The 27,366-nt window shown below is 43.8% G+C and overlaps 1 protein-coding gene across 1 annotated transcript in view; it reads right to left on the bottom strand.

Moving 5' to 3' along the window:
• The window catches only part of LOC111960749 (chloride channel protein 2-like), a 152,399-nt gene that overhangs the window by 22,557 nt on the left and 102,476 nt on the right, over positions 1 to 27,366 (bottom strand). The window contains 4 exon segments of the mRNA XM_070436986.1: positions 6,386 to 6,424; positions 15,640 to 15,735; positions 16,000 to 16,070; positions 17,000 to 17,117. Coding sequence (XP_070293087.1) covers positions 6,386 to 6,424; positions 15,640 to 15,735; positions 16,000 to 16,070; positions 17,000 to 17,117 — 324 coding nt within the window.

Here is a 27,366-nt window from a genome sequence, read left to right as displayed (position 1 = left end):
CAGGTGTTGTTACACGTGGTCTGCCACTGCGAAAACGATCAGCTGTCCATCCTGCTCCCTGTAGCGCTGTCTTAGGAGAAATAAGCTTTTTGCGCGTATGGAACATTTCTGGGATCTTTTATTTCAGCTCATGAAACCAACACTTTACATGTTGCGTTTATATTTTTGTTCCCCACGCGCACRGACACACACACAGTACCAGTCAAAAGTTGACACACCTACTCATTCAAGGGTTTTTCTTTATTTTTTACATTGTAGAATAATAGTGATGACATTAAAACTATGAAATAACACRTATGGAATCATGTAGTAACAAAAAAAAAGAATTAAACAAATATAAATATATTTTAGATTCCTCAAAATACCCTTTGCCTGGATGACAGCTTTGCATTCTCTCAAACAGCTTCATAAAGGTAGTCACCTGGAACGCTTTTCCAAAAGTCTTGAAGAAGTTCCTACATATTCTGAGCACTTGTTGGCTGCTTTTCCTTCACTCTGCAGTCCATCTCATCCCAAACCATCTCAATTGGGTTGAGGTAGGGTGATTGCTGAGGCCAGGTCATCTGATGCAGCAATTCGACCATGAAGGCCTGATTCACACAGTCTCCTCAGAACAGTTGATGTTGAGATGTGTCTGTTACTTGAATTCTGTGAAGCATCGATTTGSKCTGCAATCTGAGGTGCAGTTAACTCTCATGAATTTATCCTCTGCAGCAGAGGTAACTCTGGGTCTTCCTTTCCTGTAGCGGTTCTCATGAGAGCCAGTTTGAACTCATAAGTGCCTGTAGTTTTTGTGACCACGCACTTGAAGAAACGTCAGTTCTAGAAATTTTACGCATTGACTGACCTTCGTGTTTAAAGTAATGATGGAGTCATTTGTCTTTGCTTAATTGAGCTGTACTTGTCGTAATATGAATTGGTATTTTACAAAATAGGGCTATCTTCTGTATACCACCCCTACCTTGTCCCAACAAAACGATTGGCTGAAACGCATTGAGGAAAGAAATTCCACAAATTATGTTATTTCATAGTGTTGATGTCTTCAATTATTCGACAATGTAGAAAATTGTAAAAATAAAGAAAAACCCTTGAATGAAGAAGGTGGTCCAAACTCTTGACTGTACCGTACATATCTCCCATGAGGACCGCTACAGGAAAAGAAAACCCAGAGTTACCTCTGCTGCAGAGGATAAGTTCATTAGAGTTATCAGCTCTGAAATTGCAGCCCAAATAAATGCTTCACAGAGTTCAAGTAACAGACACAGCTCAACATCAACTGTTCAGAGAAGACTGGGTACTGTCAGGCTTCATCAAATCAAATCAAATCAAATTTTATTATTCAACATACACATGGTTAGCAGATGTTAATGCGAGTGTAGCGAAATGCTTGTGCTTCTAGTTCCGACAATGCAGTAATAACCAACAAGTAATCTAACCTAACAATCCACAACTACTACCTTATACACACACAAGTGTAAAGGGATAAGAATATGTCATAAAGATATATGAATGAGTGGTGGTACAGACGGCATAGGCAAGATGCAGTAGATGGTATAGAGTACGGTATATACATATGAGATGAGTACTGAGGGTATGTAAACATAAAGTGGCATAGTTTAAAGTGGCTAGTGGTACATGTATACATAAAGATGGCAAGATGCAGTAGAATATAGAGTACAGTATAACATATGAGATAGGGGTAAATGGTAGGGTATGTAACATCAATATACTTGCATTGTTTAAAGTGGCTAGTGGTACATTTTACATAATTTCCATCAATTCCCATTTTAAAGTGGCTGAGTTGAGTCTGTATGTTGCAGCGGCCGCTAATGTTAGTGGTGGCTGTTTAAACAGTCTGATGGCCTTGAGATAGAAGCTGTTTTCCAGTCTCTCGGTCCCTGCTTTGATGCACCTGTACGACTCGCGCCTTCTGGATGATAGCGGGGTGAACAGGCAGTGGCTTGGTGGTTGTTGTCCTTGATGATCTTTATGGCCTTCCTGTGACATCGGTGTGTAGGTGTCCTGGAGGCAGGTAGTTTGCCCCCGGTGATGCGTTCTGCAGACCTCACTACCCTCTGAGAGCCTTACGGTTGTGGGCGGAGCAGTTGCCGTACCAGGCGTGATACAGCCCGCCAGGATGCTCTCGATTGTGCATCTGTAGAAGTTTGTGAGTGCTTTTGGTGACAAGCCAAATTTCTTCAGCCTCCTGAGGTTGAAGAGGCGCTGCTGCGCCTTCTTCACGACGCTGTCTGTGTGGGTGGACCAATTCAGTTTGTCCGTGATGTGTACACCGAGGAACTTAAAACTTTCCACCTTCTCCACTACTGACCCGTCGATGTGGATAGGGGGGTGCTCCCTCTGCTGTTTCCTGAAGTCCACAATCATCTCCTTTGTTTTGTTGACGTTGAGTGTGAGGTTATTTTCCTGACACCACACTCCGAGGGCCCTCACCTCCTCCCTGTAGGCCGTCTCGTCGTTGTTGGTTAATCAAGCCTACCACTGTAGTGTCATCCGCAAACTTGATGATTGAGTTGGAGGCGTGCATGGCCACGCAGTCGTGGGTGAACAGGGATACAGGAGAGGGCTCAGACGCACCCTTGTGGGCCCCAGTGTTGAGGATCAGCGGGGTGGAGATGTTGTTACCTACCCTCACCACCTGGGCGGCCCGTCAGGAAGTCCAGGACCCAGTTGCACAGGCGGGGTCGAGACCCAGGGTCTCGAGCTTGATGACGAGTTTGGAGGGTACTATGGTGTTAAATGCTGAGCTGTAATCGATGAACAGCATTCTCACATGGGTATTCCTCTTGTCCAGATGGTTAGGGCAGTGTGCAGTGTGGTTGCGATTGCGTCGTCTGTGGACCTATTGGGTCGGTAAGCAAATTGAGTGGGTCTAGGGTGTCCGGTAGGGTGGAGGTGATATGGTCCTTGACTAGACTCTCAAAGCACTTCATGATGACGGAAGTGAGTGCTACGGGGCGGTAGTCGTTTAGCTCAGTTACCTTAGCTTTCTTGGAACAGGAACAATGGTGGCCCTCTTGAAGCATGTGGAACAGCAGACTGGGATAAGGATTGATTGAATATGTCCGTAAACACACCAGCCAGCTGGTCTGCGCATGCTCTGAGGATGCGGCTGGGAATGCCGTCTGGGCCTGCAGCCTTGCGAGGGTTAACACGTTTAAATGTTTTACTCACCTCGGCTGCAGTGAAGGAGAGCCCGCAGGTTTGGGTAGGGGCCGTGTCAGTGGCACTGTATTGTCCCAAAGCGGCAAAAAAGTTGTTTAGCCTGTCTGGGACAAGACATCCTGGTCCGCGACGGGGCTGGTTTTCTTTTTGTAATCCGTGATTGACTGTAGACCCTGCACATACCTCTTGTGTCTGAGCTGTTGAATTGCGACTCGATTTTGTCTCTGACTGGGACTTAGCCTGTTTGATTGCCTTGCGGAGAGAATAGCTACACGTTTTGTATTCGGTCATGCTTCCGTCACCTTGCCCTGGTTAAAAGCAGTGGTTCGCGTTCAGTTTCACGCGAATGCTGCCGTCAATCCACGTTTCTGGTTTGGGAATGTTTTAATCGTTGCTGTGGTACGACATCGTCAATGCACTTCCTAATGAACTCGCTCACCGAATCAGCATATTCGTCAATATTGTTGTTGGACGCAATGCGGAACATATTCCAATCGCGTGATCGAGCAGTCTTGAAGCGTGGAATCAGATTGGTCGGACCAGCGTTGAAAAGACCTGAGCGCGGGAGCTTGTTGTTTTAGTTTCTGTTTGTAGGCTGGAATCAACAAAATGGAGTCGTGGTCAGCTTTTCCGAAAGGGGGGCGGGGGAGGCCTTATATGCGTCGCGGAAATTAGTATAACAATGATCTAGGGTTTTTCCAGCCCTGTAGCACAATCGATATGCTGATAGAATTTAGGGAGTTTTGTTTTTAGATTAGCCTTGTTAAATCCCCAGCTACGATGAATGCAGCCTCAGGGTGTGTGGTTTCCAGTTTACAAAGAGTCAGATAAAGTTTGTTCAGGCCACGATGTGTCTGCTTGGGGGGAATATATACGGCTGTGATTATGATCGAAGAGAATTCCCTTGGTAGATAATGCGGTCGACATTTGATTGTGAGGAGTTCTAGATCAGGTGAACAGAATGACTTGAGTTCCTGTGTGTTGTTATGATGAACACCACGTCTCGTTAATCATAAGGCATACCCCCCGCCCCTTCTTTACCAGAAAGATGTTTGTTTCTGTCGGCGCGATGCATGAAGAAACCAGCTGGCTGCACCGACTCCGTTAGCGTCTCTTGAGTTAGCCATGTTTCCGTGAAGCAGAGCACGTTGCAATCCCTGATGTCTCTCTGGAATGCTACCCGTGCTCGGATTTCATCAACCTTATTGTCAAGAGACTGGACATTGCGAGTAGTATGCTAGGGAGTGGAGCGCGATGTGCCCGTCTCCGAAGCCTGACCAGGAGACCGCCTCGTTTGCCCCTTTTACGGCGTCGCACAGGGTCGCCGGCTGGGATCAGATCCATTGTATTGGGTGGAAGGCAAAACACTGGATCGTTTCGGAGTCATATTCCTGGTAGGAACGATGATGAGTTGACGTTAATTGTATATTCAGTAGTTCTCCCGACTGTATGTAATGAAACCTAAGATTACTGGGGTACCGATGTAAGAAATAACACATAAAAAAACAAAATACTGCATATTTTCCAAGGAACGCGAAGCGAGGCGGCCATCTCGTATCGGCGCCGGATGGTTGAATTGCTGCGTAAATAAACACTGACTAAAGGACATAAATAATAAGAAGAGACTTGCTTGGGCCAAGAAACACGAGCAATGGACATTAGACAGGTGGACATTTCTCCTTTGGTCTGATGAGTCCAAATTGGAGATTTTTGGTTCCAATCGCTGCATCTTTGTGAGACGCGGTGTGGGTGAACGGATGATCTCCGCATGTGTATTTCCCACCATAAAGCATGGATGAGGAGGTGTTATGGTGTGGGGGTGCTTTGCTGGTGACACTGTCTGTGATTTATTTAGAATTAAAGGCACACTTAACCAGCATGGCTACCACATCATTCTGCAGCGRTACGCCATCCCATCTGGTTTGCACTTAGTGGGACTATCCTTTGTTTTTCAACAGGACAATGACCCAGCACACCTCCAGGCTGTGTAAGGGCTATTTCACCAAGACGGAGAGTGATGGAGTGCCATCAGATGACCTGGCCTCCACAATCCCCCGACCTCAACCCAATTGAGATGGTTTGGGATGAGTCAGACCGCAGAGTGAAGAAAAAGTAACCAAGTGCTCAGCATATGTGGAAACTCCTTCAAGACTGTTGGAAAAGCATTCCTCATGAAGCTGGTTGAATGCCAAGAGTGTGCAAAGCTGTCAAGGCAAATGGCGGCTATTTGAAGAATCTCAAATATAAAACATATTTTGATTTGTATAACACTTTTTTGGTTACTACATGATTCCATATGTGCTATTTCATAGTTTAGATGGCTTCACTATTATTCTACAATGTAGAAAATAGTCMAAATAAATAAAAACCCTTGAATGAGTAGGTGTTCTAAAACTTTTGACCRGTAGTGTATGCTACTAGTTTTGTTCACAAACTTGGCGGTGTCTAAAACGCAAACACGTCTCACATATGTTTCCAAAACTGTATCGCGTGTAACTTAACAGTAAGAAATCATTTATAAAAAACAAGGTATAATTTCTACACACTTTCATAGGGTTAGGGTTCCCACGGCCATATTTCCATGTTACAGTGCTTGTTTATGGAAGACAGATGGAAGACAAAAGCGAGCACCTGTGCTAATTAGCTATCTAGCATGCTCCGAACACCTGTGTGTAATGGAAGGCCACCAGAAACGTGTGAAAAATACTGTCGGCTGGAACTGTGGTAAAGCAGGCTAAAACAGTGTAGGTAAGGTACATGTATATTTTGCATTTGTGAAATTATTTTGATGTGATATGAAAGTAGAGGCCTTTATGTTCTCAAACGTTTAAACAGGGTGTCAGGATTGTAGTTTACATGGAACAAGCTGTCCTCCATACCATCAGCTGAGATCCCAAGACTGGGAACGGCTTTAAGCCACCTTGGGCCCCATTGGGTTCTTGAGAGCAATCCCTATCCAAACTCCACTTCCTTTAAGCCTAGGTGGTTTCCTGTTTTATGTGGCTACACAGTGTCTGGCTGTGGTGCCTGGTGCAGAGATAATAGATGCCCATAAAGATTCCAGCTTTGATGAGGCTATTCATACACAGTGACTAATTATTCCCCTGATAACCAGTAAATACACTGTAGCATAGACAGACAGCACTGAAACATCCTGAGAGAAAAGGGTGAAAGAGGGAGAGAAAGTGTTGYAGGGTCTCACCTCTCTGATGGTCATGTCATCATCCACATCGAAGTCATCCTGAGAGGAGAGGGACAGGAAACAGATCAACAMACTTACACTGCAAACGCACACCAAAAAGACTTGTGTGCACGCCTGCACACAAACACTACAGACAAGCACAACGTCAAAATGACAGTAAATAACTTGAAATACAAACCCAAGGACACACAGTACACTCATACTACAAATAAAACACTTGTCCATGTCATGGCCACACTGCAGTCAAACTGAACACAGTTACAAAATGAAGAGGTGGATGGACAGATGTGACAAGAGACACTAAATGAATAACTACACATATGACCATGGTGGGGGGGTTGAAAACGTGCTTGAAGCAGATAATAATGGGTTGCATTCATACAGCGCTTTTCACAAGGTCTCAAAGTACAGATGGGATGATTGACACTAATGGATTTGACCATGGAGTGATGATGGCTACAGTTTGGATATGAGCCGGGGGGCCTGAAAACCTGAGAGAGTTCTACAGTGCTGAGTGGTACTTAAGTGTGTGTGTCAATGTCAAAAGGCGTGTGTATAGCCCCATTCAGACGGGATACGTTTTACTGGGGAAGTTGGGACGCACACTCAGTCTCCCGCAGCTCTAGGGTTTAGGGAATAGAGTGTCATTTGGGATGAGCCCTCAGTCTCCTGCAGCTCTGGGATGCAGTCTAAGTGAGTGTTTGGTGCAAACTGACACTTGGCACCAACTTGATTCAAACCTACTTGGGTTTTCAGTTAATGAGCGAGCAGCACGTCAAGGCAGAGGACACACTTAGAACCCTGCAGACATGTCTTAAACACAGTCCATGACAATCACAACAGCTCAAAGGGAACTGAAGGCTTTTTTCTGGTTAAACGAGCACAAATCACCACATCCRTAATTTTTGWTACTTGGCAGGAAGGTTATTATCCCAGCCCTAAAAACCTACAGTTTTTTGGCAAATGGCCAGGACCTCTGATAATACTTATCCTGTGCGGATCGTCATCCCTGTATTTTGAGGGAAATTACAGAGTTTAAATCAGGTGCTGCACCCAGTTTGGGTAAAAACATGGGAACAAATTGATGCTTAAAACAAAGTGCTGTGCACGTAGCGTACAGATGAATGATCCGTTTTGTCACATCAACTTTCCTAGAGCCATCTTTTAAAAAGATGAAGTGGACAAGATTGTGCCATTTAATTGGTAAATTGCCAAATCCGCCAGGAAATTAAATGTCTGCATAGGGTACAGTAAATTATATGTATTATTTGAACTGAAGGCCATTAGTCCAATATTAGAATATCCCTAGACATTTGAAATATCTTCACACCTAGAAGAGCCTCCAGGCTTCCGTCAAAACTGTCAGCTTTGAATGAGGGAAAAAAATTATTACAGGGGCAGTTTGGCCAAACWAATCCCGTCCGAATTGTCCACTGGAAAAACGGACTAGCTGAGGTAATAATTACATAACCGATGTAGCACAACTCATTCCACAGGGTGCCGAGTGTCTGCAGGTTTTCTCTCCACCCTTGTACTTGATTGATGAATTAAGGTCAGTAATTAGTAAGGAACTCCCTTCACCTGGTTGTCTAGGTCTTAACTGGAAGGAAAAACCAAACACCCGCAGACACTCTGCCCTCCGTGGAATGAGTTTGACATMCCTGTTCTTTAGTAATACTAGTCCCGTGCGAATAGGGCTTATGTGTGGGTTTAGAGTAATACACGTGTGTATTTTCTGGAAGAGTGTGTTTTCTTTATGAGGGTGAGAATAGCAGTGTGTGTATGTTCTTGCGCTTATCCATCTCTGTCTACATCTACACCTGACCCCTCTACCAGCTTCAGGCCCCGGGGGTGATGGGAGCCCTGAGCTCATTTATCCACCCGCCTGTAGTGGCTGATCTCCCTGTAACCCTGGCAACGATTGCCGTGGGGCCCGGCCGGTCAAGGTGCTCTCCTTACTGTAGAATTATGCAACCAGAAGTCAGCTGTGTCTAGAGTTGACAACACCATCTCCACTCACCACTGATACTGGGCTGACAGTCCTCTAGCACTGCATTTTCCAGTCCTGTTTCCACCTGTTTTGACCTGCTATTTACTAGAGTCTCATGAGGTCAATRGGTAATTTTCTGGCACACATTTAGCAGAATTAAACACATTGGTTACTACCATGTAAGTTTAAAAAAAATAAAGTGCTACTGACAAACCTGTACACCTCTCCAAAACCAGGTGAAAGAGGTGTGTGTCTAYCTAATCAAATCACATTTTATTTGTCACATGCACCGAATACAACAGGTGTAGGTAGACCTTACYGTGAAATGCTTACTTACAAGCCCTTAACCAACAACGCAGTTCAAGAAATAGAGTTAAGAAAATATTTGCTAAATAAAAAATGTAATCAAAAAGTAACAAGAAAATTACATAACAATAATGAGGCTGTATACAGGGGGTACCGGTACCGAGTCAATGTGCGGGGATACAGGTTAGTCGAGGTAATTTGTAAAGGGACTATTCATAGATAATAAACAGTGAGTAGCAGCAGTGTACATTTTTTAAATAATCCAGGGGTCAATGTAAATAGTCCAGCTGGCCATTTGAATAATTGTTCAGCAGTCTTATGGCTTGGTGGTAGAAGCTGTTAAGGAGCCTTTTGATTGTAGACTTGGCGCTCCGGTACCGCTTGCCGTGCGGTGTGTGTAGAAAGAACAGTATAATACAGAGATGTAGTTGTTTATTTTAGAACAGTTAACACCTGCAGTGTGTTTTGGGGAGAGAGACAGAGCAGGTGAGACTGTGCATGTAAAGTATGTTGTATGAAGATTATCTAGTCTATTAGGTGAGCAAATATGCAGGGGCCCTTGTGGATATGTGGAGACGCAAGAGTGGGTGTATGAATGTGAGTGTACCAAGGAGAGTGTGTGTGTATGGAAGAATGAGTGTGTGTCTGAGTGAGATACAGACAGCGYGCGTGCCTGTGTGTGCGTGTACAGCCCTCCACAGTGAGTGACTGGGTAAGAGGCAGTGTGCTGACAGAGTGTGAAGCTGTATTGCTTGCTGTGCAGCTTCCACAGAAAGCAGCATCCCTCCTCTCCTCGCTCCATCCACACTTTCCCCCAAGCGATCAATCTCTCCCTCTATCCTGTACATCCTATAGTCAATAAGCCAATCAGAGCCTGAGGTCCGGGTCAGCAGGGAATATGTTGACATAACAACAACGACCCAATCACACATACCTCCAAGATACACAGTGCACAAAACATTMGGAACAGCTTCCTAATATTGAGTTGCACCCCTTTTGCCCTCAGAACACCCTCACTGACTATACACGGTGTCAAAAGCATTCCACAGGGATGCTGGCCCATGTTGACTCCAACACTTCCCACAGTTCTATTAAGTTGGYTGGATGTCCTTTGGGTGGTGGACCATTCTTGGTACATATGGGAAACTGTTGAGCGTTGATGGATTCTGTTCAAATGTAACATGTGAGTATTAATGGAGTTCAGGCCATGAAACTGTGTGGATGCTCATTTAGAAAGGCTGGCCTAATCAGATAAGAGGACATTTCCTATGATCAGAGAGCAGGGTCAGGCCCTGGACAATGAAGATGGACAGGGTGTGATTCTGACATCTAGCTAAACAAAGAGTGGACCATTCTATGCTGCTGCTACTACTCTCTGTTTATTATCTATGCATAGTCACTTTAACTCTACCTACATGTACATATTACTTCAATTACCTCGACTAACCGGTACCCCACACATTGACTCTGTACCGGTACCCCCTGTACAGTATATAGCCTCGCTATTGTTATTTTACTGCTGCTCTTTAATTATTTGTTACTTTTATTTTGGGGGGGTATTTTTCTTAACTGCATTGTTGGTTAAGGGCTTGTAAGTAAGCATAAGGTTGTATTCGGTGTGTCTGTCTCTTAATCTAATCTAAGTCCTCTGCTCCTTCGCTCAGTGTCTTGACCCATAGTGTTGGTCCACTGCAAACCACACATTAAACTACTCAACAGGCTTCAATTCAGGGCCAGCCAAGAATGTAACAGGCACACTCGCTGATAACGCTATTCCACGTGTGATTCTAAAGGCAGCCGCTCAGTGACGTATTGTCTGGTCTGCTCTCGTCAAGAGGGGAGAAATAATGAGAAAACACTGATCTCTGAAAGGCCAGCATCATTTCTCTGGGATGGAATACTCATGTAATTTACCCTGCATCAATATTTCACACTGGAAACAGAGAGCGGTAGGAAGGAGGGGAGGGAGGGAAGGCAGGAAAGAAGGTAGACCGAAGGGAGAGGAAGGAGGAGGTGGGAAGAAGGGAGCAGGGAAGGGAGGAAAAGGAGAGAAGAAAGAAGAATAGTGATGCAGAGCGGTAGAGAAAGAGGGGAAACTAGTGATTTGGAGAGAGGAAAAGGAGGCGGTGAACTACAGCTCAGGGGGAGAAAGAGAATAACTGGATTTATTTTAGATACGGGGGTGTAGTATAGACAGAAGTCTTGGGAAAATATTTTWATACATTTGTTTGTTCATAATTTATGTTTAGGGCCTCTGTGGACAAATGGATTCTGAGTACACACGCAGTACACAYGCACTCCCTCTGGAATACTAATAACTAGAATCAACACTAAGAACACCCTAGCACAAAACACAAACATCAAAGATTTATAATGACTAATATGCCTCTATTTAACTTCAAATCAAATTGTATTTGTCACATGCGCCAAATAAAACAGGTGTAGCCCTTACAATGCTTACTTACAAGCCATTAACCAACAAGGCAGTTCAAGAAATAGAGATAAGAAAATATTTATAAAATAAACTAAAGTGAAAAAAATATATAAAAAAATTAATCAAAACAGTAACACAAGAAAACTACATAACAATAACGAGGCTATATACAAGGCGTACTGGTACCGAGTCAATGTGCGGGGGCACAGGTTAGTCGAAGTAATTTGTAAAGTGACTATGCATAGATAATAAACAGTGAATAGCAGCAGTGAAAAGGGGGGGAGGGGTCAATGTAAATAGTTTGGGTGGCTTTTGATTAATTGTTCAGCAGTCTTATGGCTTGGGGGTAGAAGCTGTTAAGGAGCCAGGCCCGCTTGTTGTGTGTTAGCAGAGAGAACAGTCTAGGACTTGGGTGACTGGAGTCTGACAATTGTTTTATATACCACCTAGTATTTAAAGGTCCTGGATGTCAGGAAGCTTGGCCCCAGTGATGTACTGGGCCATACGCACTACCATCTGTAGCTCCTTACGATCAGATGCCCGATGATGCAACCAGTCAGGATGCTCTCGATGGTGCAGCTGTAGAACTTTGAGGATCTGGGGAACCATGCCAAATCTTTTCAGTCTCCTGAGGGAGAAAAGGTGCTGTYGTGCCCTCKTCACAACTGTCTTGGTGTTTTTGKACCATGATAGTTCGTTGGTGATGTGGACACCAAGGAACTTGAAACTCTCGACCCRCTCCATTTCAGCCCCGTCGATGTTAAAATGGGGGCCTGTTCGGCCCTCCTTTTCTTATAGTACACGATCAGMTCCTTTGTCTTGCTCACGTTTAGGGAGAGGTTGTTGTCCTGGCACCACACTTCCAGGTCTCTGATCTCCTCCCTATAGGCTGTTTCATCGTTGTCGGAGATCAGGCCTACCACTGTTGTGTCGTCAGCAAACTTAATGATGGCGTTGGAGTCGTGCTTGACCATGCAGTTGTGTGTGAACAGGGAGTACAGGAATGGACAAAGCACGCACCCCGGCCCCAGTGTTTAGGATCAGCGTGGCAGATGTGTTGTTGCCTACCCTTACCACCTGGGGGCGGCCTGTCAGGAAGTCCAGGATCCAGTTGCAGAGGGAGGTGTTCAGTCCCAGGGTCCTTAACTTCGTGAAGAGCTTTGTGGSCACTATGGTGTTKAATGCTGMACTGTAGTCAATGAACAGCATTCTCACATAGGTGTTCCTTTTGTCCAGGTGGGAAATGACAGTGTGGTTTGCGATTGAGACATCTGTGTATCTGTTGGTGCGGTATGCGAATTGGAGTGGGTCTAGAGTTTCCGGCATGATGGTGTTGACGTGAGCCATGAACARCCTTTCAAAGCATGAGTGTTACAGGGCGGTAATCATTTAGGCAGGTTACTTTTGCTTTCTTGGGCACAGGGACTATGGTGGTCTGTTTGTCGGTACTACAGACTCGGTCAGGGAGAGGTTGAAAATGTCAGTGAAGACACTTGACAGTTGATCCGCGCATGCATTGAGTACACATCCTGGTAATCCGTCTGGCCCCGCAGCTTTGTGACTGTTGACCTGTTTAAAGGTCTTGCTCACATTGGCTACGGAGAGYGTGATCACACAGTCRTCCAGAACAGCTGGTGCTCTCATGAATGCTTCAGTGTTGCTGGCCTCGAAGYAAACATAAAAGGCATTTAGCCCGTCTGGAAGGCTCGCGTCACTGGCCAGCTCACGGCTGTGTTTCCCTTTGTAGTCCGTAAAAATTTTCAAACCCTGCCACAGCCGACGCGTGTCAGAGCCGGTGTAGTAGGATTCAATCTTAGTTCTGTATTGACGCATTGCCTATTTGATGGTTCGTCTGAGGGCATAGCGGGATTTCTTATAATTGTCCGGATAAGAGTCACGCTAACTCTAGCCTTTAGCTCGGGGCGGATGTTGTCTGTAATCCAGGGGTTCTGGTTGGGAAATGTACATACGGTCACTGTGGGGATGATGTCATCGATGCACTTATTGATGAAGCCGGTGACTGAAGTGGTGTATTCCTCAAAGCCATTGGATTAATCTGGAACATATTCCAGTCTGTGCCAACAAAACAGTCCTGTTGCATAGCATCCGTGTCATCTGACTACTTCCGTATTGAGCGAGTCACTGGTACTTCCTGCTTTAGTTTTTGATTGTAAGCAGGAATCAGTAGGGTAGAATTATGGTCAGATTTGCCAAGTGGAGGGCGAGGGAGAGCTTTGTATGCATCTGTGTGTGTGGAGTAAATGTGGTCTAGAGCACCCCCCCCCTGGTTGCACCTGTGACATGCTGATAGAAATKAGGTAAAATGGATTTAAGTTTGCCTGCATTAAAGTCCCCGGCCACTAGGAGCACYGCTTCTGGATGAGCATTTTCTTGTTTGCTTATGGCCTTATACAGCTCGTTGAGTGYRGTCTTAGTGCCAGCATCGGTYTGTGGTRGTAAATAGACGGCTACAAATAATATAGATGAGAACACTTGGTAGACAGTGTGGACTTCTTTAATATTAGACATCGCACACCAGCAGGTATTGACAAAGAGACACACCCCCACCCCCTGTCTTACCAGACGTAGGTGATCTGTCCTGCCAATGAACGGAGAAGCCAGCCAGCTCTATATTATTTGTGTTGTCGTTCAGCCACGTCTCGGTGAAACATAAAATATTACAGTTTTTAATGTCCCGTTGGTAGGATAATCTTAATTGCCCAGTTTGTTTTCCAATGACTGCACGTTGGTCAAGAATATGGAGGGAAGTGGTGGTTTACCTACTTGTTGGTGAATTCTTACACCCCCTTTCCCYCAATCTTTTCAAACTGATGATGGGGATTTGGACCTTGTCTTGACAAAGCAGTATAACCTTTGAGTTGGACTCAAAATTCTTCATCCAGTTTGAGGTGAGTAATCGCTGTTCTGATGTCCAGAAGCTTTTTTCGGTCATAAGAGATGGTAGCAGCAACATTATGTACAAAAAACAAAACAAAAAACAAACAGGACAATTGTTTAGGAGCCCGTAAAACGGCAGCCATCCATTCTATTGCAGCTCACCAAAACATTCAGGGCATCAATACTGTACTATTAGGTTTAGGCACATCAGGAATTACTAATATTACACACAGTCTAGAACAGATCTCTATCAAACGTAACTTTTTTCTATCGTAAAAATACTCTACTTTTCTAAATGTGTGTGTGTGTGTGTGTAATGTAGACAACAAAATAACTAAGCTGGGTGGTGGTTTCTAGTGAATGATACCCACGTGATCAAGAGGACAGCAATCAAAAGGTTCAAGGTTAAATTGAGCTTTTATGACATATGGATGAGTCATACACSTAGCCTATGGATATGAGATAAAACAAATGTTTAATGACATAACCTTGAACTATTTCATTTCCAGATTGCTGTTCCCTTGACTATTTATGAATAAAACAATTACCATTTTATATTTTGTCGGGGTGTACATGCTGAATTTTATCATGGTGTTGTATTCATCATTGTTGACTCAGAATTGGGCAGTTGTTTCATTGAAGGACATGCATCACAGTTAGAAAGTAGCAGCGTTGGTAATTCGACAGTATCATGGAATCCTTAGTGGTTGTAAGTGTAATTGCTTTGTCATTGAACAGGAGGACAATAACTGCCTGTCTTACCAACAGGATACATCTCTGATTTCTGCTGTCCTCTATAAACATGCCATATAAGAATATATGCCATTTAGGGGACGCTTTTATCCAAAGTTACCTACAGTAATGTGTGCATACATTTTACGTATGGGTGTCCCCAGGAATCAAACACACAACCCTGGCGGTGCAAGCATCATGCTGTACCAACTGAGCCACAAGGGACCACACACATGTCACAAATTACCACCTCGCTCCGCTCCCTTCCCAATCCAAACCTCACCCCCTTTCCTCTATCCCTAGTATATCTCTTGTCCTCATGACAAATGGTATGAACAACTACAGCAGATGAAAACGTGGGAGGGGTTTGGTTCTGTGGAGGGGCGGACTGATGCGCTACTGGCCAAACCCACGAACCAGTAGAAGGTCACTGATTGGATGCCTCTAATGAAATGGCTGATGATGGACAGCGTGGCAGCATGCTTTGGTTGAACTGCCACATCCCTTAAGTTGACCGCAACTTAACCACACCACCCTGACCGAGGAAAGACAACATTTGGACCATAGACATGGATTGTAGTCTTTTTGGGTTTAGGGTGTCATAGCTAGAGAGGTGTTCGAATTCTCATGACTCCGACTGACCTCTTGACCAATCAGTTTGCATTCTGACAATGAGGTCAGAGTTGAACCTACCTAACAGCCAATAAGAAGAGGACTAGGGGTCAGAGGTCAGTAATGGTTCACAGACAGGGAGGAGGGTGTTCAACACATTTAGCTCGATGGTACAGATCACAGTCCATCGGCATGGATTAGCCCTGCAGCGGATGACGAATGGTTGATTGGATGGCTGACCAGTTGCTGGGCAGTTTCCTKGGGCATTCCCAGCGTTCTTACCACAACGGATATCCTGACGCGCTTGGGTGGCCTCCTAAACTCAGGAGACGCAGAGCTCGATGCAGTGCCCTTTATGTTGATGTTGACATTGTTGTTCTTCCAGCAGCCAAAGACAAGAACAACATTAACACAACGCCTCTGCAAAGTGGGGCAAACGCTCACCCCACCACTCTCAGAAACAGACACTTGAGTCTCCCAACCCAAGTGGCGGTGTGGAGGTGTTACTCAGAGAGAGTGGAGAGTAGGACAGGGCAGGAATGGGTTATGTGTAGGAGAGAGTTGGGAGATTCTGAGCTTGGAGGAGAGAATCGGAAGAGTGTGTAGGAAGTAAGGGTGTGTGTATTAAAACAGGTGTCTCACCTCCAGGCCTTCTGTCTCAGGGTTGACACAGAAGAGATTCTTTAAGGTGTTGCCAGAGTGGTCCTGTGGACCTGAGAAAGGGAGAGAGAGAGACTTAGTATTTACTTAGTAGCTCTAAGTAAATAAAAAATAACTTAGTTGTTTAATCATTCTTTAAAGTTTAAGCTGTTTTATGGAAGGGATGGATCATTTAGCCATTTGATTTAGAATTTTAGGTAGAAAAATAAATACAATTATTTGATAAAATATTGAATTTAGACATTACTACAAAAGCTCAGAGAAACGCACTGAATAACACATTCATAAATGGCAACAAAAAAACGGTCAAAAAATAAATCATAAGAAACAAGGTTTTGAAGGGTTTTTCCTATATCTAGGAGATATAAGAAYGCTCAGGAATTATTATTATTATTTCTTTTAAACACATATTTAACCCCTTTTTTGGGTAGGCACAACACTACCTTCATCCTTCCATAAAAAAATGTAAGCTGGTGCCGGTTACCTTCAGACAAGTCTTGTGACACTTGTCGTAAAGCAAAACGGAGAACACCATCCTTTCCACAGTGGGGTCACATTAGTTTGTATCCAAAACAGCTACAAACAGAAGTTGGCACATCGACTGTACCGACTTCAGACGAGTACCCTGACACTTGGGGGGGGTCATAGAGCAGATACCATATTGTGTTCGTGAGAGTCTCCCCTTTCAATATAGTGGTCATAATAGTTTGTAGGTCAAACCGTTCGGAAGCTACAGACGTTTTCGTGAGAAGACAGATTTTCGGGATGTCTCATGGTGTGACAAACACTGCTCTGTCACCTTTCACCGCAGATGCGGAAGCGGGATATTGGCGGATGCAGTGGATTGAGACGCAGCCAATATCTCTAGCTTAAACTGACAGATTTTAAAATGGGGATTTTTTAATTATGTTACTTGTTACCAGTGCATCAATCGACTCTAGGGGGTTAAGGTCTGACCGAGGGTGTGCGTGTTTGTTCTTACTTGTGGGCATGTGTATATCAGGAGGGCGGTCCACCACAGAGGGTCTCTTCAGGGCCGGCTTCAGTGGCTTCATGGAGGGGGTAGGGGTGGAACTGAAGGAAGACTCCTCTGTGGAGATCTACACACACACACTCGCGTTACTATACACTCTGAATACATATAATCAAAAGTACAGTATATCCTGTACCTACACTACCATTCAAAAGTTTGGGTCACTTAGAAATGTCCATGTTTATGAAAGAAAAGCAAATGTTTTTGTCCATTAAAATAACATCAAATTGCTCAGAAATACAGTATAGACATTGTTAATGTTGTAAATGACTATYGTAGCTGGAAACGGCAGATTTTTTATGGAATATCTRCATAGGCGTACAGAGGCCCATTATCAGCAATCATCACTCCTGTGTTCCAATGGCACGTTGTGTTAGCTAATCCAAGTTTATCATTTTAAAAGGCTTATTGATCATTAGAAAACCATTTTGCAATTATGTTAGCACATCTGAAAACTGTTGTCCTGATTAAAGAAGCAATAAAACTGGCCTTCTTTAGACTAGTTGAGTATCTGGARCATCAGCATTTGTGGTTTCGATTACAGGCTCAAAATGGCCAGAAACAAAGACCTTTCTTCTGAAACCTCGTCAGTCTATTCTTGTTCTGAGAAATTAAGGCTATTCCATGCGAGAAATTGCCAAGAAACTGAAGATCTCGTACAACGCTGTGTACTACTCCCTTCAGAGAACAGCGCAAACTGGCTCTAACCAGAATAGAAAGAGGAGTGGGTGGCCCCGGTGCACAACTGAGCAAGAGGACAAGTACATTAGAGTGTCTAGTTTGAGAAACAGATGCCTCACAAGTCCTCAACTGGCAGCTTCATTAAATAGTACCCGCAAAACACCAGTCTCAACGTCAACAGTGAAGAGACGACTCCGGGATGCTGGTCTGCTAGGCAGAGTTCCCCTGCCCAGTGTCTGTGATATTTTGCCCATCTTAATTTTTTATTGGCCAGTCGGAGATATGGCTTTTTCTTTGCAACTCTACCTAGAAGGCCAGCATCCCAGAGTCGCCTCTTCACTGTTGACGTTGAGATAAATCACTTTCATTGTGTGAGGTTATTCTTATCCAAACTTGGGAGGTGAATTGATGTTGTGCAGGGTTGTAATGTCTTCTGATTTTTGTTATTTCCTGTTTTACAGCTTCGATGCTCTGGTGCCTGGTATCGCCAAGGAGCATTCGGACTGTCGGGACCAGGTTTCAGCTGCTGCGCATCCTTCCTCCCATAGATGGTCTGCCTGTAAAAGCACCACGTGGACTGGACACAGCTAGACAAACTATCTTTTTGACAAGATCAGGGAGTTTTGCGACAAAGAGGCTATGGACATCACACGTCCTGCACCAAAGTCAAGGGCAGGACAGAAACAGGCTCTCCGAATATAGATTCCCTTGTTCATGTGTGGTTTGGACGGACCAGTCATCAGCACTATCTGCAGTGCTTCTATTCACATGACTCTCTCCTAACACACACGCCATACGTTGCTGCTACTATTATTTTTCTACCCTGCTGCTCAGCCACTACCCCTGATTGCATGCAAATAACTATCTTGTCTATCACTGATATCATTATTGTTCTTGTACATACTGTATATGTTATTTATATTGACACCATCTATTTCTGATATTGCTACAATGCAAGTAACCATTTGGCTGTACCGTTTACACCTTCTGTAGAGATCATCTACTTAGCAAAATATTGATACAGTTGAATTCGGAAGTTTACATACACTTAGGTTGGTCATTAAAACGCGTTTTTAAACCATTCCACAAATTTCTATTTAACAAACTATAGTTTTGGCAAGTCGGTTAGGACATCTACTTTGTGCATAAGTAATATTTCCAACAATTGTTTACAGACAGATTATTTGACTTATCATTCACTGTATCACAATTCCAGTGGGTCAGAAGTTTAGATACACTAAGTTAACTGTGCCTTTAAACAGCTTGGAAAATTCCAGAAAATKATGTCATGACTTTAGACGCTTCTGATAAATGATGTCAATTAGCCTAAGTCAATTGGAGGTGTAACTGTAATGTCCTTCAAGGCCTACCTTCAAACTCAGTGTCTCTTTGCTTGACATCATGGGAAAATCTCAAGAAATCAGCCAAGACCTCAGAAAAAAAATTGTACAGATGAACCAGACTTGTGGAGGTCTACAAACAATAGTACGCAAGTATTTTATTTATTTATTTATTTAACCTTTATTTAACTAGCCAAGTCAGTTAAAAACAAATTCTTCTTTTCAATGACGGCCTAGGAACAGTGGGTTAACTGCCTGTTGTCGTGTCTTTGGCTATGCCGGATTAATTGCTATGACATGCTATTCTATAAAATAATTTCTCCGTAATTAATATCACCTGATTGAACTAATCATGTAAATGTAATTAACTAGAGAGGAGGGACACCACGAAATAATATTTATAGAGCTGTTATCTTCCGAATGAACTCTTAAAGATTTAGGAATATTTTACATCAATAGCAGTCAACATTAATCGTCATCTTATTCAGTCTCATCTGAAAGTTGTAAATCCTTGGTTATCTTCACGAACCCTGGCTAACAAGTTGAATCAGCAATACAAAATTGGGTTTAATTATTTATTTACCAAATACCTAACTAATCACACAGAATCACACATACACAATTAAATCACAAATTGCCGTCATAAAGGAAAACGTCCCTAGCGGGCGGAACAGATATGACAGCTTGTTACACAAAGGAAAGGGGCTGGGTTTTAGTGAAAGAGCGGGATACTGGAACAGAGGCGAAGCTGTGCTATCGTAAATACAGTATCTTATGCATTCTAAATTACCGCCCATTTGGAAAAGGAAAATGCAATAAATATTTACTCTGAGCTGCGCTTCAGTAGGTTGGTGGTAGATGGAAGACCGTGTTGCCAAACCGAGTCCTCTGAAGAATGTCTCTGGTGGTCACTGGATACGTTGTAGTAACGTCGTTTGTGTAGTAGACGGGATACCCTGACTGTCCTTCCTAACCTGCGTTTCTAGCAGCTGTTGCTAACTCAACGGCTAGGAGGTATCACTTCTGTAGTGAATACGAGTTCAAAGTTCATACCATTCACAACCAAAGCTCATGCTGATGTTGGCTTAGTTCTGTAGTTATTACCTGAACCATTCTGACATGGGATCGTCACCCTCATATCCTCGGAACAGAAGGTTAAATCTTCGTCAATGGCTTATATAGTGAAGGGAGAGTGGTGTGTCTGAAAAGTTTATAACCCATGTCTCTTCACAGGGGCGGGCCACTGGTTGAGCAGAGGCCCAAACTTATGAAAACCCAAATCTCTCATTTGGAAGCTAAAATTACATTTCATCTCTTCACAAATAATTTCATATTCAAACATTTGAATTAAACAACAATTCCATGTGAATCCGATACCTTCGATTTTAGACTTTCCACAGTAGAGATTATGTCATTCTATCATTGATGAGAATGTGTCAGAGGGCAACCGAACTGACATAATATACCTTAAGTACCACCGCATATGTTCAGTTGGTCGGATTACCAGAATATAGTTCATTTCCCCCCAACTCTTGATGTTCCCAGAATCTCTATGTTAACCACAGGGCTTTCTAATGTCACATCAGTAGAGTAGGGAGAGGAACGGGGGAGGGGGAAAAGAGGTATTTATGACTGTCATAAACCTACCCCAGGCCAACGTCATGACACTGTTCAGGGGCAGAAGACAGATTTGTACCTTGTCAGCTCGGGGATTGAACTTGCAACCTTTCGGTTACTAGTCCAACGCTCTAACCACTAGGCTACCCTGCCGCCCCAGGTATAAACACCATGGGACCACGCAGCCGTCATAACGCTCAGGAAGGAGACATGTTAGAGATGAACGTACTTTGACTCAAAGTGCAAATCAATCCAGAACAACAGCAAAGGACCTTGTGAAGATGCGGGAGAAACGGGTACAAAAGTATCTATATTCACAGTAAATCAAGTCCTATATCGACATAACCTGAAAGACGCTTCAGCAAGGAAGAAGCCACTGCTCCAAAACCGCCATAAAAAAGCCAGACACGGTTTGCAACTGCACATGGGGACAAAGATCGTACTTTTTGGAGAATGTCCCTGGTCTGATGAAACAAAAATAGAACTGTTTGGCCATAATGACCATTGACCAACATTGTTTAATTTAAAGTTAAACAATGTTTGGAGGAAAAAGGGGAGGCTTGCAAGCCGAAGAAACACCATCCCAACCGTGAAGCACATGGGTGGCAGAATCATGTTGTGGGGGTGCTCTGCTGCAGGAGGGACTGGTGCACTTCACAAATAGATGGCATTATGAGGAAAATTATGTGGATATATTGAAGCAACATCTCAAGACACAGTCCAAGAAGTGTAAGGGGTCTCCAAATGGACAATGACCCCAAGCATACTTCCAAAGTTAAGTATGGGTATTGGAGTGGCCATCACAAAGCCCTGACCTCAATCCCATAGAAAATTTGTGGGCAGAACTGAAAAAGCGTGTGCGAGCAAGGAGGCCTACAAACCTGACTCAGTTACACCAGCTCTGTCAGGAGGAATRGGCCAAAATTCACCCAATTTATGGTGGGAAGCTTGTGGAAGGCTACCCGAAACGTTTGACCCAAGTTAAACAATTTAAAGGTAATGCTACCAAATACTAATTGAGTGTATGTAAACTTCAGACCCATTGGGAATGTGATGAAAGAAATAAAAGCATTCTCTCTACTATTATTCTGACATTTCACATTCTTAAAATAATGTGGTGATCCTAACTGACCTAAGACAGGGAGTTTTTACTAGGATTAAATGTCAAGAATTTTTTCAAACTGAGTTTAAATGTATTTGGCTAAGGTATATGTAAACTTCCGACTTCAACTGTATTTAATGAATATTGATATGTGTGGTCGTAACATGATTTTGTGACATACCACAACAATATCGTGACTGTATCAAGTGTCCACCACATAAATATATGGCGCATGCATCTGTTTATGTACTGCACATGTGCATCTCAATCAGGTTTCAACTCAGGTTTTTGTCTACTTTTACTTCACTACATAGGTAAAGAATATAATGTACTTTTTACTCAATACATTTTCATTGACACCCAAAAGTTCTTGTTACATTTTGACAGGAAAATTGTCCAATTCACACACTTATCAAGAGAACATCCCCGGTCATCCCTACTGCCTCTGATCTGGCAGACTCACTGAACACAAATGCTTCGTTTGTAAATTATGTCTGAGTGTTGGAGTGTGCACCAGGCTATCGTCAATCAAAAATATAAAAAATAAAGAACTGTGCTGTAAAGGAATTTGAAATGATTTATACTTTTACTCTATGACAATTTAGTACTTTTTCCACCACTGGCTGTGGGTTATAGCATTTATTTCACATGACCCATCAATTTAGACAAGTGCGTCTGGATGTGTCTAATGTTTATAAAAAAAATGATCTGGACACTATGTTTACCTGGAATTGTTCCTTTATTGTAGGCTACTACCACTTTTAGTCTTAATCTTCACAACACTATTCACTGTTCTGTAGTTTACAAGTTGATCAACTTTCAAAGCATAATTACTTTCCCATCGTAGTGTATGATATACMATTTTGTAGCTCTGAGTCTCTACTTTTATCCAATGTAAAAAATCTAATTTGAAATTCTTCTACATAAGACCGATTTGAGCTGGTCAGTCACAAATTTGGAAAAAGACAAAGGGTCTGAAAACTTTCTGAATGCACTGTACATGTCAGTACATACACACAACAAGTAGGTCACATGGGGGAGAGGCATTGTGCCGTGAGGTGTTGCTTTATTTGTTTTTTGAAACATTTGCTGTTCACTTGCACTATATGAGATAGAAGGGAGTTCCATGCAATCATGGCTCTGTATAATACTGTACGTTTCCTTGAATTTGTTCTGGACCTGGGGACTGTGAAAAGACCCCTGGTGGCATGTCTGGTGTGGTAAATGTGCGTTTCAGTGCTGTGTGTAAGTTGACTATGCAAACAATTTGGAGTTTCCGACACAATGTTTCTTATAAAAACAAGAATAAGTCRGTCTTTCCTCAACTCTTAGCCAGGAGAGACTGGCATGCATAGTATTGATATTTTCCCTCTGATTACAATAAAGAGCACAACATGCCACTGTTTGGGCCAGATGCTACTTAACTAGGTCCTTCTTTGTAGCACTTGAGCATGTGACTGGACAATAATCAAGATAAGATCAAACTAGAGCCTGCAGGACTTGCTTTGTGGAGTGTGGTGTCAAAAAAGCAGAGCATCTCTTCATTGCGGACAGACCTCTATCCATCTTTACAACCACTGAATCAATATGTTTTGACCATGACAGTTTACAATCTATGGTAACAACAAGCAATTTAGTCTCCTCAACTTGCTCAACAACTACATCATTCATCACCAGTTTCAGCTGAGGTCTAGAACTTAGGGAATGATTTGTACCAAATACAATGCTCTTAGTTTTAGAGATGTTCAGCGCCAGTTTATTACTAACCACCCATTTCAAAACTGACTGCAACTCCTTGTTAAGGGTTTCAGTGACTTCATTAACTGTGGTTGTTGATGGGTATAGGGTGAAATCATCAGCATACATGGACACACAGGCTGTTTAATGCCAATGGCAGGTCATTGGTGAAAATAGAAAAGAGTAGCGGGCTTAGAGAACTTCCCTGCGGTATACCACACTTTACATGTTTGACAGAGAAGCTTCCACTAAAGAAAAACACTATATGTACACACACACACCYCTTCAAAATGAGTGGATTTGACTATTTCAGCCATACCCGTTGCTGACAGGTGTATAAAAATCAAGCACAACGCCATGCAATCTCCATAGACAAACATTGGCAGTAGAATGGCCTTACTGAAGAGCTCAGTGACTTTCAACAAATTTCTGCCCTGCTAGAGCTGCCTCRGTCAACTGTAAGTGCTGTTATTGTGAACGGGAAACTTTTAGGAACAACAACGGCTCAGCCGCGAAATGGTAGGCCACACAAGCTCACAGAACGGGACCACCGAGTGCTGAAGTGCGTAGCGTGTAAAAATCGCCTGTCCTCAGTTGCAACACTCACTACCGAGTTCCAAACTGCCTTTGGAAGCAACTTCAGCACAAGAACTGTTAAATCGGGAGCTTCTTGAAATGGGTTACCATGGCCGAACAACCGCACACAAGCCTAAAATCACCATGCGCAATGCCAAGCGTCGGCTGGAGTGGTGTAACGTTTGCCACCATTGGTCTCAGTGGAAATGCAGTCTCTGGAGTGATGAATCACGTTTGGTGGATGTCAGGAATACGCTACCATCCCCAATGCATAATGCCAACTGTAAAGTTTGGTAGAGGATGAATAATGGTCTGGGGCATTTTTCATGGTTCGCCTAGGCCCCTTAGTTCCAGTAAGGGGAAAACTTAATGCTACAGCATACAATGACATTCTAGATGATTCTGTGCTTCCAACTTCGTGGAAACAGTTTGGGGAAGGCCTTTTCCTGTTTCAGCACGACTAAGCCCCCGTGCACAAAGCGAGGTCCATACAGACATGGTKTGTCGAGATCGATGTGGAAGAACTTGACTGGCCTGCACAGAGCCCTAACCTCAACCCCATCGAACACCTTTAGGATGAATTGGAACGCCAACTGCGAGCCAGGCCTAATCGCGCAACTTCAGTGCCCAACCTCACTAATGCTCTTGTGGCTGAATAGAAGCAAGTCCCCGCAGCAATGTTCCAACATCTAGTGAAAAGCCTTCCCAGAAGTGGAGGCTGTTATAGTAGTAAAGGGGGGGGACCAACTCCATATTAATGCACCTGATTTTGGAATGAGATGTTTGACGAGCAGGTGTCCACACACTTGGTCATGTAGTGTAGCTCTGAATCCACAATATGGCAGAGGTTTAAAAGCCATAACACATAAGTTCTCTCAACAACAGTTTATGGTCAATAATATTAAACGCTGCACTGAAATCTAACAGTACAGCTCCCCCAATCTTCTTATTATCAATTTCTTTCAACAAATCATCAGTGATTTGTGTCAGTGAAGTACATGTAGAGTGCCCTCCTCTAAAAGCATGCCGAAAGTCTGTAGTTAATTTGTTTACAGAGAAATAGCATTGTATTTGGTCAAAACATTTTCCCAACAGTTTGCCAAGAGCTGGCAGCAAGCTGATAGGTTGGCTGTTAGAACCAGTAAAAGCCACTTTACCAGTCTTGGGTAGTGGAATGACTTTGGCTTCCCTCCAGGCCTGAGGACAAAGACTTTCCTCCCGGTTCAGATTTAAGATATGACAGACAGGAGTGGCTATAGAGTCAGCTACCATCCCCAGTAGCTTTCCATCTAAGTTGTCAATGCCAAGAGGTTTGTCATTATTGATCGATAACAATACTTTTTCCACCTCTCCCCACAGCAGCTTTACAAAATTAAAACGAATTTTTTTCTATCATTATTTGTTCTTAGAGAGAGAGAAATAGAGAGTGTGAGAGCGCTGAGAGAGCTAAATGAGTGTGATGAATAGCTGGGTATCCAAACCCTAGCATCCTGGGGAAAAGCACCTTGTCCCTTCCCCTTCTTCTCCTCTCCCACCCGGCCTGCTGTGAATGGCTGAGTAGCACCCCACTAGCCTTGGGCAGGGTGCAGGGGTGGCGCAGGGAGGAGAAACCAGATCAGTATTCTGAATACAGCAGTGCTAGCCCCCAAAACAAAGTTAGACATTGGCAGCCTCAAAATCCCAATTTCAGCTCTGTGCGCCAGTGCTCACAAACACAACCGGACGCGCGCGCGACACACAACACCATCTCTCTCCGTTTCTTTCTCCTTCTCTGTCATCATCTCTCTCTGTTGGTCCCTCTTATCTGTTTCTCTCAATCTGTCTCTTTCTCGTTCTGCTTCTCWTGCTCTCTGTCTGTCTCTCCCTCTCTTTCTCTCCTACTCCCTCTTTCAGCCTCCATCTCTCACTCTGTCTCTTATTGATGGGACAATACAATCTTCTCACATATCAATTATGGGACTAGAACGGTTTATTATTATTTTATTTTTCCTCTCATATTGGTTGTCAAATGGAGCCAGTGAAGCAGATGGAACAAAATACTACTGTATTCACTGTGAAATGCTGTAGTATCTGGCTCCATCTGCTTCACTACCAGGTCAGCACAGAGACTCAGGAGAACCAGAACCATCGTGAATGCTGTAGTATCTGGCTCATCTGCCCACTACCAGGTCAGCACAGAGACTCAGGAGAACCAGAACCATCGTGAATGCTGTAGTATCTGGCTCCATCTGCTTCACTACCAGGTCAGCACAGAGACTCAGGAGAACCAGAACCATTGTGAATGCTGTAGTATCTGGCTCCATCTGCTTCACTACCAGGTCAGCACAGAGACTCAGGAGAACCAGAACCATCGTGAATGCTGTAGTATCTGGCTCCATCTGCTTCACTACCAGGTCAGCACAGAGACTCAGGAGAACCAGACATCGTGAATGCTGTAGTATCTGGCTCCATCTGCTTCACTACCAGGTCAGCACAGAGACTCAGGAGAACCAGAACCATGTGAATGCTGTAGTATCTGGCTCCATCTGCTTCACACCAGGTCAGCACAGAGACTCAGGAGAACCAGAACCATGTGAATGCTGTAGTATCTGGCTCCATCTGCTTCACTACCAGGTCAGCACAGAGACTCAGGAGAACCAGAACCATGTGAATGCTGTAGTATCTGGCTCCATCTGCTCACTACCAGGTCACACAGAGACTCAGGAGAACCAGAACCATGTGAATGCTGTAGTATCTGGCTCCATCTGCTTCACTACCAGGTCAGCACAGAGACTCAGGAGAACCAGAACCATGTGAATGCTGTAGTATCTGGCTCCATCTGCTTCACTACCAGGTCAGCACAGAGACTCAGGAGAACCAGAACCATGTGAATGCGTAGTATTCTGGCTCATCTGCTTCACTACCAGGTCAGCAACAGAGACTCAGGAGAACCAGAACCATTGTGAATGCTGTAGTATCTGGCTCCATCTGCTTCACTACCAGGTCAGCACAGAGACTCAGGAGAACCAGAACCATCGTGAATGCTGTAGTATCTGGCTCCATCTGCTTCACTACCAGGTCAGCACAGAGACTCAGGAGAGCCAGAACCATCGTGAATACAGTAGTATTTTGTTCCATCTGCTTCACTACCAGGTCAGCACAGAGACTCAGGGAAACCAGAACCATTGTGAATGCTGTAGTATCTGGCTCATCTGCTTCACTACCAGGTCAGCACAGAGACTCAGGAGAACCAGAACCATTGTGAATGCTGTAGTATCTGGCTC

Source organism: Salvelinus sp. IW2-2015, linkage group LG4p (assembly GCF_002910315.2).
Source record: "Salvelinus sp. IW2-2015 linkage group LG4p, ASM291031v2, whole genome shotgun sequence".
Lineage (NCBI taxonomy): Eukaryota > Metazoa > Chordata > Actinopteri > Salmoniformes > Salmonidae > Salvelinus > Salvelinus sp. IW2-2015.
The sequence above is the reverse complement of the archived record's forward strand: the minus strand, read 5'-3'. Positions and strand labels throughout refer to the sequence as shown.